Source organism: Diaporthe batatas (assembly GCF_019321695.1).
Source record: "Diaporthe batatas strain CRI 302-4 chromosome Unknown Contig00001, whole genome shotgun sequence".
NCBI classification, from domain to species: Eukaryota; Fungi; Ascomycota; class Sordariomycetes; order Diaporthales; family Diaporthaceae; genus Diaporthe; species Diaporthe batatas.
The window spans coordinates 944357-961548 of record NW_025408548.1 but is presented as its reverse complement, the minus strand read 5'-3'; the positions used below and the strand labels follow the sequence as shown (position 1 = coordinate 961548).

At 51.9% G+C, this 17192-nt stretch overlaps 6 protein-coding genes across 6 annotated transcripts; 3 read left to right on the top strand and 3 right to left on the bottom strand.

Annotated features, from left to right (window-relative positions):
• Positions 1-403: 403 nt before the first annotated feature.
• Positions 404-1454, bottom strand: KVR01_000147 (uncharacterized protein; the record flags this gene model as incomplete). Its single annotated transcript, XM_044783687.1, has 5 exons — positions 404-843; positions 950-1084; positions 1145-1256; positions 1320-1342; positions 1427-1454. 5 exons carry the CDS (start codon positions 1452-1454, stop codon positions 404-406), a joined length of 738 nt encoding a protein of 245 aa, XP_044650096.1.
• Positions 1455-2440: 986 nt separating this feature from the next.
• Positions 2441-5164, bottom strand: KVR01_000665 (uncharacterized protein; the record flags this gene model as incomplete). The annotated part of the gene is made up of 7 exons (XM_044782107.1): positions 2441-2560; positions 2704-2979; positions 3054-3734; positions 3841-4144; positions 4234-4331; positions 4395-4638; positions 5154-5164. The coding sequence occupies 7 exons, from the start codon at positions 5162-5164 to the stop codon at positions 2441-2443; spliced, it is 1734 nt and encodes a 577-aa protein (XP_044650614.1).
• Positions 5165-6726: 1562 nt separating this feature from the next.
• On the top strand, positions 6727-7386 carry KVR01_000466 (uncharacterized protein; the record flags this gene model as incomplete). The annotated part of the gene is made up of 1 exon (XM_044794082.1): positions 6727-7386. The coding sequence occupies one exon, from the start codon at positions 6727-6729 to the stop codon at positions 7384-7386; it is 660 nt and encodes a 219-aa protein (XP_044650415.1).
• Positions 7387-7931: 545 nt separating this feature from the next.
• Positions 7932-9460, bottom strand: KVR01_000276 (uncharacterized protein; the record flags this gene model as incomplete). The annotated part of the gene is made up of 6 exons (XM_044787157.1): positions 7932-8266; positions 8417-8496; positions 8582-8805; positions 8874-9032; positions 9108-9212; positions 9302-9460. The coding sequence occupies 6 exons, from the start codon at positions 9458-9460 to the stop codon at positions 7932-7934; spliced, it is 1062 nt and encodes a 353-aa protein (XP_044650225.1).
• Positions 9461-10524: 1064 nt separating this feature from the next.
• Positions 10525-12542, top strand: KVR01_000445 (uncharacterized protein). The gene is made up of 3 exons (XM_044793016.1): positions 10525-10900; positions 10970-11393; positions 11449-12542. The coding sequence occupies exons 1-3, from the start codon at positions 10649-10651 to the stop codon at positions 12342-12344; spliced, it is 1572 nt and encodes a 523-aa protein (XP_044650394.1). The 5' UTR covers positions 10525-10648; the 3' UTR covers positions 12345-12542.
• Positions 12543-13151: 609 nt separating this feature from the next.
• On the top strand, positions 13152-16798 carry KVR01_000923 (uncharacterized protein). Its single transcript, XM_044784693.1, has 5 exons — positions 13152-13441; positions 13553-14223; positions 14302-14413; positions 14477-14763; positions 14851-16798. Exons 1-5 carry the CDS (start codon positions 13318-13320, stop codon positions 16717-16719), a joined length of 3063 nt encoding a protein of 1020 aa, XP_044650872.1. The 5' UTR covers positions 13152-13317; the 3' UTR covers positions 16720-16798.
• The last annotated feature ends 394 nt before the right edge of the window (positions 16799-17192 follow it).

The window sequence follows — 17192 nt, the reverse complement described above, 5'->3', positions numbered from 1 at the left end:
AGCAGATCCGTCTCAGCGGGCGAGCAGTCTATTAGATTAATAATTAGTAGGTCTGATTGTTTTATAATCTTTTATAGGATTTACTACTGGACCACTACAGGAAACTTATAACATCATATTAAATCTTGCTGAACAAGAGCAAACACTCTTAAAGGTATTGCAAGCTTTTTTGTACGTCTTTCTTAGCCCTTGATACTAGCCAAAGTTCTGCCGAACCGTTGTTTAATACGGTCTCGGCATATACAGGACTCAGAGACCCTGCTAGCGGGAGAGTAGCTGGACAAGAGACTGACAAAACATTCCATGCTAGTGTGTGTGATTGGTTATTACTGGCGCCAAACTTGGCGTGTCAAAAAGTGAAGCTTGGGATACATCGTGGCATCTACTACATGCAAGGCTAGCCCTAGCCCGCCTTCTCCTCAGCTTTGATCTTAGCCTGATATTCGGCCATGTTCTTCATGCCCTTTGGCATCCCGTGCCAGTCCAGCCCTTGCTCGTCCATCAGGACCGCGCGCGTCTTCATGGCCTTGACCCAGGAGTCCCTTGCCGTCACCCGCTCGTGCCACGCCTGCAGGTTCGGGAACCCCTTGAACTTGTCGGCGGCGGCGCACTCGAGCAGCGCGTCGGTGCGGTCGTTCCACGGCGCGAAGGCCAGGTCCGCGTAGGTCATCTTGTCGCCGACCAGCCACGTGCGGTCCTTCAGCTGGCCGTCGAGCACGCCCTGGATGCGGCGGACCTCGGCCTGGTAGCGCTCGATGGCCGAGGGGAGCTTCTCTGCGTGCAGGACGTTGAACCAGCCGGCCTGGCCGAAGTATGGGCCCTGGCCGCTCATCTGGAAATGCACTAGGTCAAAAGATCATCAGTGATAGTTCGCAGGCGCCGGCATTGCAGGATGCGGTGCCGGAAGGTAAAACAGAGGCTAAGGGGGGATAGTTTATGTCTGCCTTACGCCACTGGTTGCATTCGTGCTTCTCCTTGAGCGTGTCGTAGCTGAGAACATGGTTTTTGTCGTACTGCTCGATCAAAAACGTGATGATGGCGCCGGATTCCCACAGGGTGATGCCTGTGTTCGGGTCCTCGATGGCTGGATGGGTTAGAAAGAACCAATGGGCTCCTGGGCGGTTGATGTCTACATCCTACGTACCAGGAACACGGCCGTTTGGATTGATGTCGATGAACGGCTTCTTCTTGATCTCCTCGAACTTGAAGGACATGATCTCGTAGGGAAGTTGCAATTCCTCAAGAACGATGACGACCTAGCGCTGGTGTGTCAACATCCTGTCACACACCGAGACTAACAGTCCTTCGGCGGTAATCACCTTCCAAGGGTTCGGCCCGGGAGCTGAATGTTCATGATGGAGTCAGCGGTCGCGATTTCGCCCAGCGAGGGAGGGCCCGTGCAGTAGGGTTCTTGTCAATCACGTACGTGCCATCCAAACCTTGATTGGCTTCATGATCTTCGCCGTCTTGTGGTCTCGCAGGTCAAATGCAAAAGGCTAGAGTGTGGCCGATGGTCTCGAAGTTGCACAGCGTGCCTTGCTCGAAAGTGGTTGGAGAGTAAGCAGCTGGCAATCCAGAGCGTCGCTGGATTAAATACCCCGCCTCACAAGCGGAGGTTGTCAGCACGGGTAGGTCTTACTTATGACGGCACGTAGATTGCTGACGGCCGTCTGCTGCAGGTGCCCTGTACCAACACATCTCGGGCAGCTGCGATGGGCCGTTTGGTTCTTTGAGACCTGCAGGCAGCTGTGAAGCTCGACACGTTCCCCGGTCCTGACTTTCTTGCCGTGGGGTTGTTTGGGCTGTTTTTGTCATAGATCGACAATTGCCACCCCAATGGACTTCTCATAAACGCGTGTCGAACAACTGAGCCTGGATGAGAATGCCACGCCTTACCCCTCTCGCAGGCGTATGCACAGATGGGCTCACGGATATCGGCGAAGTACTGTGTGACGAAGCGCGTCCCAAGTTACCACTGGCAGTCAGTGACTGGGCTTTTCAGTCTGTCACGCAGCCGTACTTGATACGGTCACCCTATGTCATTTTCAACTACCAGTGCCAGTGTCTGTTTGGCCCTTTGACTGGCTCTTTGTCTGGTCAATTATCATTTTCCTGGCCCCGAACTCTTTCCCTGCCGCCGTCTGCAGTTAACTTCCACGGTTTTTGATCGAGGCAACACATTAATGCTCACATGCAAACATATGACACCACGGAACCACATTTCAAAATCCTCACTTATTGTTAATTTTAAGAATTACGAAATTGTTAGGTCTGGGAATCTACAGCTCGAGCGGTGTGCTTTCAAGTGCTAGGGCTCACAGGGCCTGGATGAACTTGGTCGAAGACTCAGAGAAGTGAACTACTAATCCTTATGTGCACTCATTTTCTGGTGCACATTCTGTATTAATCCGTCCTTTTCAAATGGACCTGCGAACCCGGTCTACGGATTCATCCCCTCCTTTGTTTTGTCTGAGTTGGACGGTGCTGACTTCTTGGTGGAAATCCACTTGCATCCACAGACTAAAATGAAGGCAATCGCAGGCGCTGCGGCTGGAAGGTACTGTGGCATTGTTAGTTTGAGTGACTTCATTGGCAATTTTCCATGGCCTATCTGATCTCTTGATACATCGTGCTGATATGAACGCATTTGTTCTCCCCGAGGGGGTGGTGGGGCAGGGGTTTGGTAATTAGGATTCGTCTCACAAATACCTGGGTGCAAGACTTGCCATATGCCTTGACAACAGCAGCCAGATCCTGATCCGGAACGATCGATCTGAAGTTCGTGGCGCCGGCTGAAATGACATCCTCCACGAGGTCCGATGTAATCACGGCAGACAGATTCGTCTCCAGCCTCTTCTGGAAGACGGCCTGGCCCAGCGCGAGAAAGATCGAGCAGCTCGTAGACACGAACATGAGCAGATTGGAAGACCCAGTCGGGACCAGGTCAGGTGGCAGTGATGTTTGCATCCCGACCTGAGCCTAAGATCGCGGGAGCATCATTAGCATGAGAAGTAATACCGTGACGAGGCAAGGTTGGGCCACTGGTTCCTTACTAGGTTTGTCGCTAAAGCATAACCTGTTCCTCCCAAGATCTGATACCCAATCCAATTACCGCTGGGGATGCCTGGGTAGATCGTGCTCAGCAGGCCACCGCTGAGACACACACAGACATTTGCGAACAGGAGAAATGGATTCCACCACCCAATCTTCATCACGACCCCGGTACCTAACAACGCCATGATCGCATCAGAAATAACAGTTGGCAGATAATTCACCCCACTCTCCGTGGGACTATCACCTCGCACAGCCTGAAACCAGATGGGCAACCAGTAGATGATAACCTGGAAGGGACCGTTGACAAAGAAAGAGCTGGCACAAAGCAGCCCTACGTTCCGGTGAGCCTTGAACAGCCGTGGCGGTATGAGTGCATGATCCTGAAAGTATATCTGCCAGGGGATGAATGCGCCCAGCGCCGCGGCGGAGCCAACAAAAAGTCCAATGATGGTTGGGGAGTTCCAAGCATAGGCAACGCCACCCCATTGTAGTGCCAAGAGCAGCATGAGCATGAAGCCTGCAAACAAGCAGAATCCGAGTATATCCAGGCCCTTGACGCGCGTCCGGAGTGGAGTGTGGTCTGACTCAGCGTTGTGTATACGAACGAAGAAGGCAAATATGGCAGCAGCGAAGCATCCGATGGGCAGGTTGATATAAAAGCACCATCTCCAAGTGACTTGCTTGAAAGGAGAAGCCAGTCAGTAATGCAAGCTCTGGTAAGCTCTATCAAGTGAACAGTGGTGTGGCCGGGCTGGGTCAAGCGGGATGGATGTCAGTTCAACGAACCTCTGTCAGGGCCCCGCCGATCACGGGTCCGACGATACTAGCAACCGCGAAAGTAGATGATATGGCTCCAATCCATATAGCACGTTTGTGTAGTGGGATGATGGCAGCTTGGACGGCGAAGCCACCTGCAAACATGCCGGAGGCTCCCAAGCCAGCCACGGCCCGGCCCGCGATCAGGGCCGGGGACGAAGGAGCGAGGGCGCAGACAAGACTTCCAATCTCGAATACCAACAGGTATGCCAAGTAGGCGATTTTCTTTGAGAACAAGGTAAACACCTTGCCTGCTAGAGGTTGTGACGCACATCTGGACGGGGCATCTTCTTAGCGCCGGGACTGAATAAAACCAAGACCACCAGAGCCGGCTTGGGGAGGTGAGGCGGTGACAGGACTCACATGGCGAGCTGAAAGGCAGCTCCGTACCAGCCTACATCTTGAATCGAATTGAACTCAGACGTGATGCGCGGAACCGCAGTTGCAATCAAGGTGAAGTCCTATGGGCCACGAGCATAAGCCTTGGCCATCGTCTGATCCTGTGTGCCAAGGCATGGACTTACCAAGCCGACGAGGAGCGTACAGAGGCAAAGAGAAGCGTTGATCAGGAGCAGTCTGCCGCCTTGTACCTCGTTAGGGTCACTTGTCGAACTGTCCGGGGGCCCTCCATTGGGCTTGTCAAGGTCGACTCTCGGGTAGGCAGGGACATCGCTCGCCTCAGGCTTCGTGCTGTCAGCGTTCTTTTCGCTCATGACGGTCGGCACCGAACCAGAACCTGAGAGAACTGATAGTTCTGTCGACGTCGGGCTTGAGTGAAGAAGACGCGACGGCCGCTGATGTAGGCTGACACAGTCAGTGAGTTTAGGCTAAGAACATGTGGTTTGATTCTGGCACTGCCTGAGCTCGGTAAGCAGCCGGAAATGAGGCAATGTATCCTCTACTCGGACAGTACAAAGCACCAGAAAGCTGTGTTGGTTGTCAGCCAACGGCGAATACGACGCATTTGCGGCAGAGCTGTCACATGCCGCACGTCTGGCCGCACAGGTCCCTGTTGGATGCGACCTCAGGAGCTTCTTTTCACAGCTCAGTAATTACGCGCCATGATTGCTGACTTCTGAGAGCTCACGTAATACAACGTTTTGGACGTGGCCACCGTGCGAAAACCGCCCAGCTTCGATTGGCCGCTCCAAAGTGAGCTGTAAGGTGCACAAGGCGCCTTGCATGCCAATGTTGCAAGGGATTCTGACCAAGTGCCGATCTTTTATGCTTCGGGGCACGACCTCGCCCCTGCTCCGTCTTGATTTGCATTACACACCGGTAGCCATTCCAACATCCAACGAGAGACCAGTGATTCGATGCCTCGCTATCGCGTCTCCCCTTTCCGGGAGCAGGGTGCGTCACACCGCGAAAAGCTACTCAAAGCTCCTTCCTGCACTGGCTTGATAACGGCGGCCGTTTCTGGCCTGCCAGCCCTTCCGAACCAGCTGGATGTCGTGTCTGTGGTCACATTAGGTAGGTGTTAGATTGATCTCCCAGCGCAACCTCACAGGATCCGCCATATGCGGGATGCACTTGATCATCACCAGATACGATGACTCAGATACGACGTTGAACGGATTTAGGGCGTATTGTGCACCCTACAACAGAGCCGCAGCTTTCAGGGTCTTTGCCGTGCCCCGAGTGTGTAGTCATGTGGCTGATTCCAATGCCCGGATGCCAATCACTCGGACTTGGCTTTCCGCCAAACGGGTGGCTGGCGAGTGTAGTTAGAACCATGCTTGTCACAGCCAGTGCCTTGTCACCCCCAGACAGAAGAGACACACAAGTGGCGTTATTGCAACGACATACACATTGAAAGTCAATATGATTACTTGGCCATGTATTTCCTGGGCTTCCTTGTGCACGGGGACGCTCGTGCTTGGGCTCATATACTATTTGATTGATTCTATCCTGGTGAAAAGAGATGCCGCCAAGTTACCAGGGGTTCCTCTCACTGGCACCCCTTGGACACTTACACCCAGAATTGTGTCGAACTCATTCTTTGCGTTAGACGCCGCGTCAATCCTAGAGAGAGGATACCAACGTGTGAGTAAACGGGGGCTTTGAGGCTCCATCCCATGAATCGCAGCCAAGCTGATTGAGAATCGAGTTTAAAACGGGCACATTCCAATTGGTGCAAAATGATAAGAATGTTATTGTATTGCCCCTTTCGACCCTGGAAGAGCTCGTGTCAATTCCCTCAGCTGTCGCCAGCCCTCATGGCGGACTAGAGAATGATCTGCTCGGGCCATACACGGGGATTGATCTCGTGCTCGAGAGCAGGATACACCATTCCATTATTCAGCGGAAGCTAACCCCGCGACTTGGATTGGTTACTCCTGGGCTTGAAAAAGAACTTTGCAACGCACTTATGGAGTGTCTGCCGACCGGCGAGAATTGGGAAGTTTTCCAGCCTTACCAGGCTTTTAGCAAAGTTTCAACCAGATTCTCCGCTCAAGCAATTACTGGTCCAGCGTTTTCAGACAATGAGGAATGGCTGCGGATTGGAGTTGAATATGTTGAGTCTCGTAAGTGTAACAATGTGGACCGACATTCGGAGCACCTGGGCAGTTAACTGACCTCGATTCAGTATTCCAAACCATCGTCTGCCTCCGCTTTCTGCCCCGCTGGATGCGTCCGGTAGCGTGTTGGTGCCTCCCTTCTTATTGGCACTGCCGTGGATATCTTCACAGGGCAAAACGGCTCCTCGGCCCCAAAATACAACACCTGCTCAACGAGAATGATGCTGGACGTTTCGTCCCTCAGGACAACGACGAGCAACATACGAACGTCCTCAGCTGGCTCATCGACGCCGCCCGCGGCAGGGACCGCAACGCTGACACCATGTCCCACGTCATGGTGATACTGGCTCTCGCCTCAGTGCACACGGTCCTTCTCCGTATTGTAAACGTGCTGTACGACATCACTGCACACCCAGATATCCTATGCGAGCTTCGGGCCGAGATAGAGACCGTAGCTAGGACCTGGGAGGATAAGCCCTACGAGAGGTTACACAAGCTCGACAGCGTGCTGATCGAGTCCCAGCGAATGTCTCCTCCAACCATTACCGGGTTGAAGCGACTCTTTCGCGCCGACTACACGTTTCAGAATGGGCTGCACGTACCCAAGGGCTCTTACGTGTGCATGCCCATCTACGCTATCGAGAACGACCCTTCGCACACCGAGGATCCTCGGGCCTTTGACGGGCTGCGCCAGTATCGTCTATCCACAAAGGAAGAAGATCTAGGGATCCAAGGCAATAGCAAGAGGGTGACTTTCAGCACACCCACGCCTACAAGACTGAATTTCGGGTACGGTCGTGCTGCGTGTCCTGGCCGGTATTTTGCCGAGCTGGAGCTAAAGATGGTATTTGTGAAGCTGCTGTGCGAGTACGAGTTCAAGTTCCTCCCGGGGGCTGAGAGGCCGGCCAATTTGATGTTACATGAATTTCTTTTCACGTGGCCATGGACGAAAATGCTTGTCAGACGTCGGCAGGGGGCTACAGCTCCCTTCTGATGAAAATGCCAAGGTGTTTCTCTTGAGGTCACAGGAGCTATATTTGTCAAGATAAGGGCAACTGTGTCCTCGAGGAAATGCATTCATAGGGGAATATCGCCGCCGTAATTTACCTTTGTGTGGACGGAGACATATTAGTCAATCAAATCATGCAACTTTTGCCAGCAGTGACATTTTTCAACAATATTCAAGAAATTATTTCACAAATAAATCCAGTCCTCCATTGGCTTACAATGTTGAACATGCCCTAATACCCAGCTAGAAATCTTATTTGAGTGTCTCCTTTTAAACTGATGGTGATTAAATGCATCATTTGAGTCCACCAGTCTCAAACGTTGATCCTAGTTTAACTCATGATTGGTACCAGAATTATTCTTCGAGTATCCAGAATCATTGAGTTCCATTTCAAATCGGTTGACGGTTGGCCCTAGAAGAAAAAAAGGGCTCGGTCAAGACTTCATCTCCAACTGTTCATTGAAGAACGCGACCATCTAACTTCTCTCAATTCTTTCCAACTGGAGTCCGCTCGGAGCTCTTTAAGAGCATCAATGCCCCCTGACGACGTCCACTCCCCTAGTGACATTGATGCCACCGTCAAGATCATTCAACTCGATTTCCTCAGTGCGCCTGTCTGTCGAGTCAGACTTGATGTGAACCTCCGTCGTGCCGTGCGAAGTGAACTCTCCGTGCTCTGCCGCATTGATGTCCTGACGCGAGTCGGAGTTGTCAGGAAGTCGAACACCTGATCTGCTCTTGCTGCCGCGGCTGCCACGTGGAGAACTGCCACCACTCGCGAGGGAAAGAATAGAGCGGACACTGCGAATGAGGGACTCTGGAGCGCGTCCACCAGCGACAAGTGGACCGAATGTGGGTAGAGACCCTGCAATTATAGAGCAGTGAGGCTCGATGATGAGGAAACAGAATTGTGTTGCTTGGATGGCTGTGATAGACCGTCAGTGAGTCCGTATCATGAGAAGACGCTCGATGTGGTGGGTTAAAATGCGAAGGCCATAATATGCATTTAACTTACACACTGAAGCCTGTTGGCTGAGAATAGATGTGAGGACCTTGTGGTTAAGTGCTAGCCGGACTGCAGACGCAACGCAACAGCTACCGAGTAATATGGTTAGTTGAAATAGAATACAAGTGTCCAGATACTAGCACAAAGAATGCCATTGCAGGGCATCTGACTTACAAAATACCGAGCCAGAAAATGGCACCAACCATGAACTTTCTTCTTGTGGGCATGTGGAGTGTGGAAATAATAGGCAGAGGAAAGCAGAGAATAACAACGTCGAGGATCAGACTTGATCCTACTTGTGTGTAACCAACTATCACCGGATCAAGTCTCCAAACATACACTTCGTTGGCGGCCGTAGTCCGTACGAAAGTCGCAGGATTGCCTTGGAGGGCCACGATCTGTGATGGTAAAGAGAGGAGTTAACAGTGATTTCCATGACATGGCATCGAGTCTCTGAATTGCTTACCAGAATCATGGCTATCCCCCAGAGCGAGACGAAGACGACGGCAATCCATGTGGCGATTCGGAATGGCCGTACGGCAAAAATCCTTTTGTACAAGAGTAGTATGGATACCTTCACCGTGGTCAAGACAACTTGGACTAGACATGAAGCTACGACGAGACACTGCACGCTTCCTGGGTTAGACTGGTAGAACTCGGGTGATTAATAAGGGTTTGTGACAGGGAGAAAAGCACTGACGACAGCGGCATAGACAGAGCATGACAAGGCATCTACTGTGCAAGAATTGACGCCTATTATGCCAGCATAGGCCCAAACATTGATACTAAGCGCGATAGAGAGGACCTGTCCATGACGCGAATTAGCTACACTGCTACGGGCGTCCCACTGACGTCGTGAATGGGTGGGATTTGGGGTTGGAGACTTGGACTTACCCATGTTGCAACGATCCACCAGTCGTCGGCCAGAATGCCTTGCTTAGTCTTCAATCGTGCCTTGACTCGAAGTAACACCGACGCCAGAGACAGCAAGGGGAAGATCACCGAGACAACCACCAGTCCGGTGGTGATTAGAGAAGGGCTTCCGGTATCCATCTGGGCGAGTCTTGGTTTGTGAGAAAGAGCACCCTCCGTGATTGTTTTCCGGTCTGCTCTGCTTGGGTCATTTTTTGGGGAACTAGGGTGGGTCAACGGCCACGTGAAAAGGGTGAGAATATATGATCAGCGCTACTAAGATATGGGACGGGCCAAGGGAAAGATGCAACGCAGATGCAGGTCAATTTAGCCCTTGTGTACGGTTCCATCAAGTAAATATGTGTGGGTGGAATTAATGGCTGAATGGTCAGCTATCTATCCCGGGTAGTCTTGCTGGGTTGACGTAAGTACCGCAAAAGTCCTGAAGATCGGCATCGGTCTTGGTGTGCGAGGCAAACCCTTGACCGGTCAGAGCTGAACGTCCTCGCGTCCTGTTCCACGACACCTACCAAAATGCATGGGGAAGTCTTGGACGTTGATCTGTTCTCGCTAGAACCAATCCCAATCAAGTTCGCGTACCACTGCACTGACAGGAACTTTAGACCGCTGTGGTCAAGTACGCGAGTACGCCATCTACACAACGCAAAAGCAACCGTACTTGGCCACTAACTACATCGAACAGCATCGAGCACTTTAAGAAACCATTCACCGGCCCGAATTTCTACATGGCAGGCGCTTATGTCGAGGGCCAAAATACCGACAAGGCAACATCGCTTAAAAACTAGACCCCCGGGGCGTATGTAGGGCAACAACATGCATTTTCCCACATAACGTGTAGACATGTAAGCGCTAAGTCTGCAGCCTTGGATTACGTGTACGAGGTTGGAACGTCTCCTGTAAATCATGCAGTCATGCTGCGTAGCATTGTAGACACCGACTGTTCCGCACTGTGCAGGCAGCCCCACGGTCCTGGCGGAATCATTCACATCTGCCTGGTTTGTGGAGAAATGGCAGGACTCAGAACACAAGATTGGCGCTTGTGGTGTCATGGCTTTATTCAGCCTGCAGAATCTCACCTTCCCGTCTTCGAAGGCCGGCGTCAAGGCATGCCAGTGGCTGATGACCGATCGCGTAGAACTCTGAAGGTCCATCCTTCTAGACCACACAAGGCACAAGTAGAGTCCGATACCGTAGAAGTAGTCGACTGTTCAGTAGGTCAATGATGATGAAACATTGCGGATATCTTCCCAATCATCTCATCTTCACTGCCTCCCTGACAGTTGTATTGAACCCCTTTTTTTCGCGCCCATGGCTTCCGAAAACAACACCGGTGACACATTGCGGGATGTGAGCTTCCCGTATCAGGCCTTTTCTAGCCAAGCCATTTGGGTCGCATTGCTTCTTGGCGCCGTGCCTATCCTCCTGTCCTTCGTCCAAGACAAGACGTACAATGACGGGCTCCCAATCGTCAACCGATATTTCTCCCGGGAACCGCATTTTCTGTCACGGCTGCGATGGGCCGTTGGGGCTAGGAAGATACTGGCCAGCGCCAAGGAAAAGGTTAGCTGTCAATGCAATTTGGACGCCAGTGACAGCTGGGAATGCCAACACTAGTACTGATGTATTTAGTTCGGAGATCAACCGTACCGGCTCGCCCGCGGTGACACCGATGTCGTCGTCCTCTCGCCCGACTACATTGCCGAGCTGAACAAGCTTCCCGTGGAGGTCATTAGCTCGCGACAATGGCATGCACTGACAATGCTGGGTGATGTGACTGGCATAAGCATTGTGCGGCGGACGAGCTACCACGTCAAGATATTGCTGAGCCGGATCAGTCCAGCACTGCCGGAGCTTCTGGAGCCGGCTGCCGAGCGCGCCTGCAGAGCACTGACGCGTCTCCTTCCCCAAGACCCTGAGGCTCCATGGACTGTCATAGACCCTCTGGACACCTTTGTCAGGTGTGTAAGCGAGGTTGTCTCTTTGGTCCTGTACGGAGCTCCGACTTGTGATGACCCCGAGCTTGTGCAGTTGTGCCACGAGCACACGAAGCATTGTAAGTGTCCCCGCGACAAACACATCTGGCCCTGATCTAACCCATTTATAATCAGTATTCACCATTGTATTTGTCCTGCGCTGGATCCCTGCGGCTCTTCAACCATATGTCGTCTGGCTACTGCCCGCAAAATGGTACCTTGAGAATGGCTGGAAGGTGATCGAGGCACGTATTGTTCCTCTGATCAAACAGCGCATGGAGGAATTTGAAAATGGCCTCCCGGCAAACCCGGACATGGTCTCATGGATGGTGAAAGACGCTCGATCAGCCCTACAGAAAGACCCATGGTCCCTCGCCCGCCTCGCCGGCACTCTCACAGCTGGCGGCACCTACAGCACGGCTAACTTCGTGGTGGAAACCCTCTGCGACCTCGTTGCCCACCCTGAGCTTCTGGAGGAGGTGCGTGAGGAAATCCGTCTCCAACACGAAAAGTGTGGCGGAGTCTGGGATCAGGCCGCCTTCAACGCGTTGGACAAGCTCGAGTCCGCGATGAAGGAAAGCAGTCGTCTCGCGCCAAGCGCTATGCTGCTGTACGGGCGTGTTGTTGGCGAGGACTTCACTCTCCCTGGTGGACTCCGACTCAGCAAAAACCAGAAGATCGCCGTCTGCGCTAACGACAAGGCCATGGATCCAGAAATATTTGAGGACCCGGAGACATACAGGGGCCGACGTTTCTATGATGCCGATTTAGCAAGCCACCGCGCGCAGCCTTTCCGCCATGTGGATCCGGTGCTCTTGACCTGGGGCTCAGGCCGCTGGGCGTGCCCGGGCCGATTTTTCGCAAACATGACCGCGAAGATCCTGTTGGTCAAACTCCTGGATGAGTACGAGTACAAGTTTCCGAAAGGAAAGCGGCCGCCTAATGCCATGATGCATGAGTTCATTTTGTTTCATCCTCTAGGGAGACTCTCCGTTCGCCGAAGAAAAGAGAATCTGGGGATTCGTTTCTGAGATCACGGAAGTTTCCCGGATAGAGTGTGGGCGAGTATTTAGATCCATCCAGTCGACCGAAACACTGTTTTCCTTCGAGTGGTCTTCGAAGAAACCTTTCGCATTAACGGTCACTTAGCACAAATCAACGATGTTTTCTTTCAGTCCTCACGTCGAGTTTTAGCTACAATATACACATGATAGATTTGATTGCGCCAATGACCTCCACAGCGGATCTTTTGATTAAGCTGAATGTGGGCATAACTAAGCGTGATTACAGAAGAGCATCTTCATCGTAAGTCCCGCCAGCTGGTGCTAGATATAAACTTAGTCAGGACTGTAGGAGATGTCTTGATCCCAGATTCGTGAAGAATTTTCCTCTGGTGGCTTTGATGTCTATGATACGAGGATAGACCGAAATATTACCTTTGAAAGTAGAGTACGAACGTCCTACACACATCATGGTTGAAGTAGCGACAAGTAGAGGGTACTTGAACAGGACGATAAGCAAAGATCGGCATGGAAGGCCCCTTGGCAATGCCCGCGTTGGTGTCCCTCCGAGCCAAAATGCATGCACGCTTATGCAAGCAAACGGTAGTATTACTGGCCAGCTGGAACATCAGTCCAGCGAGGACATGGACGTCAGAACTGATCAATAATGTCATGCCGATATGAAAGTCGCTCATTCAGAAAATGGACACACAAAGATCTGCATGAAGCGACAGGGGGCTATCTTTGCGCAGCATGGCTCGGCGCTTATGTAGAGCGATCCTTCAAACTGTCGGATTTTGTAAGTCTTAGTCGAAGTCCGCGTATTTTCATGACGTGGAATTTCACATATATATTCCCGAGGACTAAGGATGGTGGAACACGTAATGTCGGATAGAACAATCATTGTCCCCATCCATGATCTTGGCGAGTAGCTGCAACCTCACTTGCAGACCATCTTAGAAATCTACTTCCCTGCACGCAATCGGTCAGTTGCCGGATAAGAATGGCACCAGAGACAGATGACACCGGCCCGCCAAGCCCGGACATTCTGCTTGCGACACTCGCCGAGGCTTGCCTGTCAGGACAAGGCTATGGATCAATGTCTCCATCCATCTATGATACCGCCTGTAAGTACTGCAGAAGTGAGGTGCCGTGGGGGCCGGGCTTTGGACACTCGGTTCGGTGCTTGTGTTTTGGAGTCATTTCGTTAGCATTTGTACATTTCTGATTCAAGACAGGGCTCTCTATGATCGAGAAGCCAGTCGGCTCGGGACTGTGGCTATTCCCTGACTGCTTCGATTACATCTTGCGACAACAATCTGACAATGGGGGATGGCCATCTTATTCCACTGTGACGGATGGGATTTTGAACACGTCTGCGGCACTACTGGCGCTTATAACACACCAAAAGAGGTGTCGCTCGGATCAGGTCTTAGAGTCTCGCTGTCACAAAGCCCAACAAGCCCTCGAGACCTTATTAGACCGTTGGGACGTGTCAGCGTGCGATCAAGTAGGCTTCGAAGTGTTGGTAACGCAGCACATCAATCTGCTGGCCGCGGATGGAGTGGCTATTAAGTTCCCGGGAAAGCAACACCTTGATGAGGTTTTCCATGCAAAGCTCAAACGGCTCTCATCATTACAAGACTTCCTTTACAAAAGGCCATGCACATTGCTGCACTCACTGGAAGCAATGATAGGGCATATCGACTTCGACCGGATCCGCTGCTGGAGAGAGCCCAGTGGATCAATGATGAACTCGCCATCGTCGACAGCTGCATACCTTATGCACGCTTCCGAATGGGATCAGGCCGCTGAAGATTACTTGCGCGCTGCTTTGCAGCAAGGACCAGGACGATCCACAGGGTGCGTGCCTTGCGCTTGGCCTACGACAATATTTGAGGTTTCATGGGTAAGATCTACAGCCCCTTCAGCACTCAATGTGATTAGGTTCTTGAATTCTGCGTGCTGACTTGTATGTATTTGTTAGACAGTTACAACTCTTGTTCAAGCTGGTATCCGAATAGGCGAAGGGGACTCAAGTGCTCTGAGAACGGTTCTGGAGCGTGCTTTGTCTGATGGTCAGGGCTGTGTTGGATTTTGTGAGAACTTCTTCTTTACTTGGTTAACAAGAATTCGTGTGACTGACAAAGATGCTCTTGCAGCGCCAAACTCGACCGTTCCAGATGCTGATGATACGGCAAAAACCATCCTCGCCCTGCGATATTTGGGGAACAAGGATTTTAGCATTGACCCACTCCTGGCGACGTTTGAGACTGAAGAGCACTTTTTGACTTATCAAGGAGAGAGAAATCCGAGCTTCAGCACCAACTGTAACGTTCTCATGTGTCTTGGTATGCTAGAGAATGCTCTGGAATATACCTCACAGATCACCAAGACGGTCAAATTTCTGAGCGACCGCATTTTCGCGGCCCAGCTTACAGACAAATGGGTACGAGCCCACATTCAATTCTTCACAGCTCCTATCTCTCACTTAAATTTGCTGGTATAAACAAATAATCTGATTCAACCTCATCAGAACCGATCTGAACTGTACTCGATGATGCTTCTATCCCAAGCTTTGGAGCGCCTATACGGCATCGACAATGAATCGCTACTCAACAAAGTGTCATTTCAATGCCCCATACTATTCAATGAATCTGTCCCAGTTGCGACTATCCAGGTTCTCATCAAATTGGTTGGCTCACAAGGAGAAAATGGCTCGTGGGAGGATATGTGTGAGCCGACGGCTTACGCTATTCTTGCCCTGAGGTCGCTTGTACACCTACCATGGTTGCGTGACGGTTTGGAGCTTTATGGAATCAAGTCCTGCATTGACCGGGGCAGATCCTATCTGAAAGAATCTGGCCATAGCGAATGGGTCAGAGGGAGGCACATCTGGATCGAAAAGCTTACCTACGCTTCGCCCCTCCTATCGGAGATTTATTGTCATGCTGCACTCTACATCTCGCCTCCTCAGCCGCAGGGGAATGATACACCTACACCGTCTCTAGCGCAAGTACTGCCGAATCCTACGATCCTCGCAGGGATGCGAAAAGCCGGCGTACTTATGGCCCGCACGCCACTCCTAGGCCCTTCTCAGCTAGAGCCAAGTCTCCTCCGCGCCGCTGAGCTCCAGGCGGCTTACGCATTGGGCGAACTCCAGAGGCACAAGCGGGACGTGTTTCCCGCACCACCACGCAAGCATAAAACCAACGGCAATGGAGGTGTGAACGATGCGGCGAGGGACAGATACCTCACGTTCGTGCCACTCACGTGGACGGCCTGCGCTGCGGTGTATGGTGGAAAGTCCGTGAGCCTGCGCGTACTATACGACATGATGGTCTTCTCCATGCTGGTGTATCAGGCGGATGAGTACATGGAGGGAGTGGTTGAGGCTGACCTGGGGACACATTTAGAATCGGTCAGGGAACTAGTCAGACGTGTTGTCGGCGAAGAGCTGGCCGATGCTCCTCGCCCTCTCGGTCAAGAACAACCCTTGCAGCCGAAGAACGGCGTCACCACCAGCAACGGCACCACCACAAACGCACATCCCAAGGCTCTCATGGATGCTGAGATAGTACTCCGGAGATTTGTCTCCTACGTGCTGCGCCATCCATTTGTGCTCGGGAGCCCGGCTCATCTCCGGATGAGAGTGACGAGCGAGGTGGAGGCGTTCTTACTTGCTCATCTCCAGCAGGCCGAGGACAACAGGACGCTGCATGCCTCCCGACAAGGAGGCACCCACCTAAGCTTTACTCAAACTGATGAAGCTGGTTGTGGATCACGCATCTCGGCGAATCCATGGGAAAGCGCTGGCGGTGACAGCTTGAAGTCAGGCCAAACACAGGAAAATGAGAGGGTCCATCCGGCAAAAAGGAGCAGGACCTTCTACAACTGGGTCCGGAGCACATCAGCAGATCATACTTCTTGTCCTTGTGCATTTGTCTTCTTCAACTGCCTAGTCACGTCTTCGTCACCCAAGGCGTCCTCCGTTGATCTATACGGAAATTCGGCAAAAACGGCGTACGTGGCCGAGGACTTGTGCCGCCACCTAGCCAGCATGTGTCGTATGTACAATGACTATGCAAGTGTTGTGCGGGACGAGATCGAGGGTAATCTGAACTCCATTGCTTTCGCTGAATTCGGCTCAGGTCAAGAGCGTATCGAATCAGATGGGAGTGTGGAGCATAAAAAGGCGCAACTCATGTGGATCGCAGAGTACGAGCGACGCGGGATGGAAGCGGCCATGTTGGAACTGAAGGGAGAGGTCGACAGCCGCAGTGGGCTAGATCAGGGGATCGTGGATTCAACTAGGTTGTTCGTCTCGGTTACGGATTTGTATGGACAAATTTACGTGATTCGGGATCTTACTAACCGTGTGAAGGGAGGTGGGACTCGGAAATAGATAGCATCGCCCAGGTGTGGAAGAGGATACGAGACAAGTTGTTCATTTGAGCTTTCCAATGTTTACCACCATCAACGTTCTACCATGGCTGCCTCACCTCGTGCCCAGTATCAATTCTCTCATGTAACAGACTTCCTAACCCACTGTACACAGCCAATCCTGCCTTTAGCACTTCGTTGCCCCACTGCTTTTGACACAGACAGCATCTCTTGCTAAGGGTTTTCCTACTTCAGGACAGCTTCTCACAAGCATGTGATTGGGACCAGAGTCTCTCACAAAATGCCCCAAAGGGGGCTCTATTACCTAGAAGGATTTGTAGAGCAAGCTGTACTGATAACTACAGCCCATCAAACTATCTAGAACCAAGCTTGAGGCTTGTTGGACAATATTGAATTCGCAGGCATAATCGACTGCTTGGCTTCAAAGGTCCTCCAAAAAATCACCCGTTGTCCTCTTGGCGACAAAGGAACCAT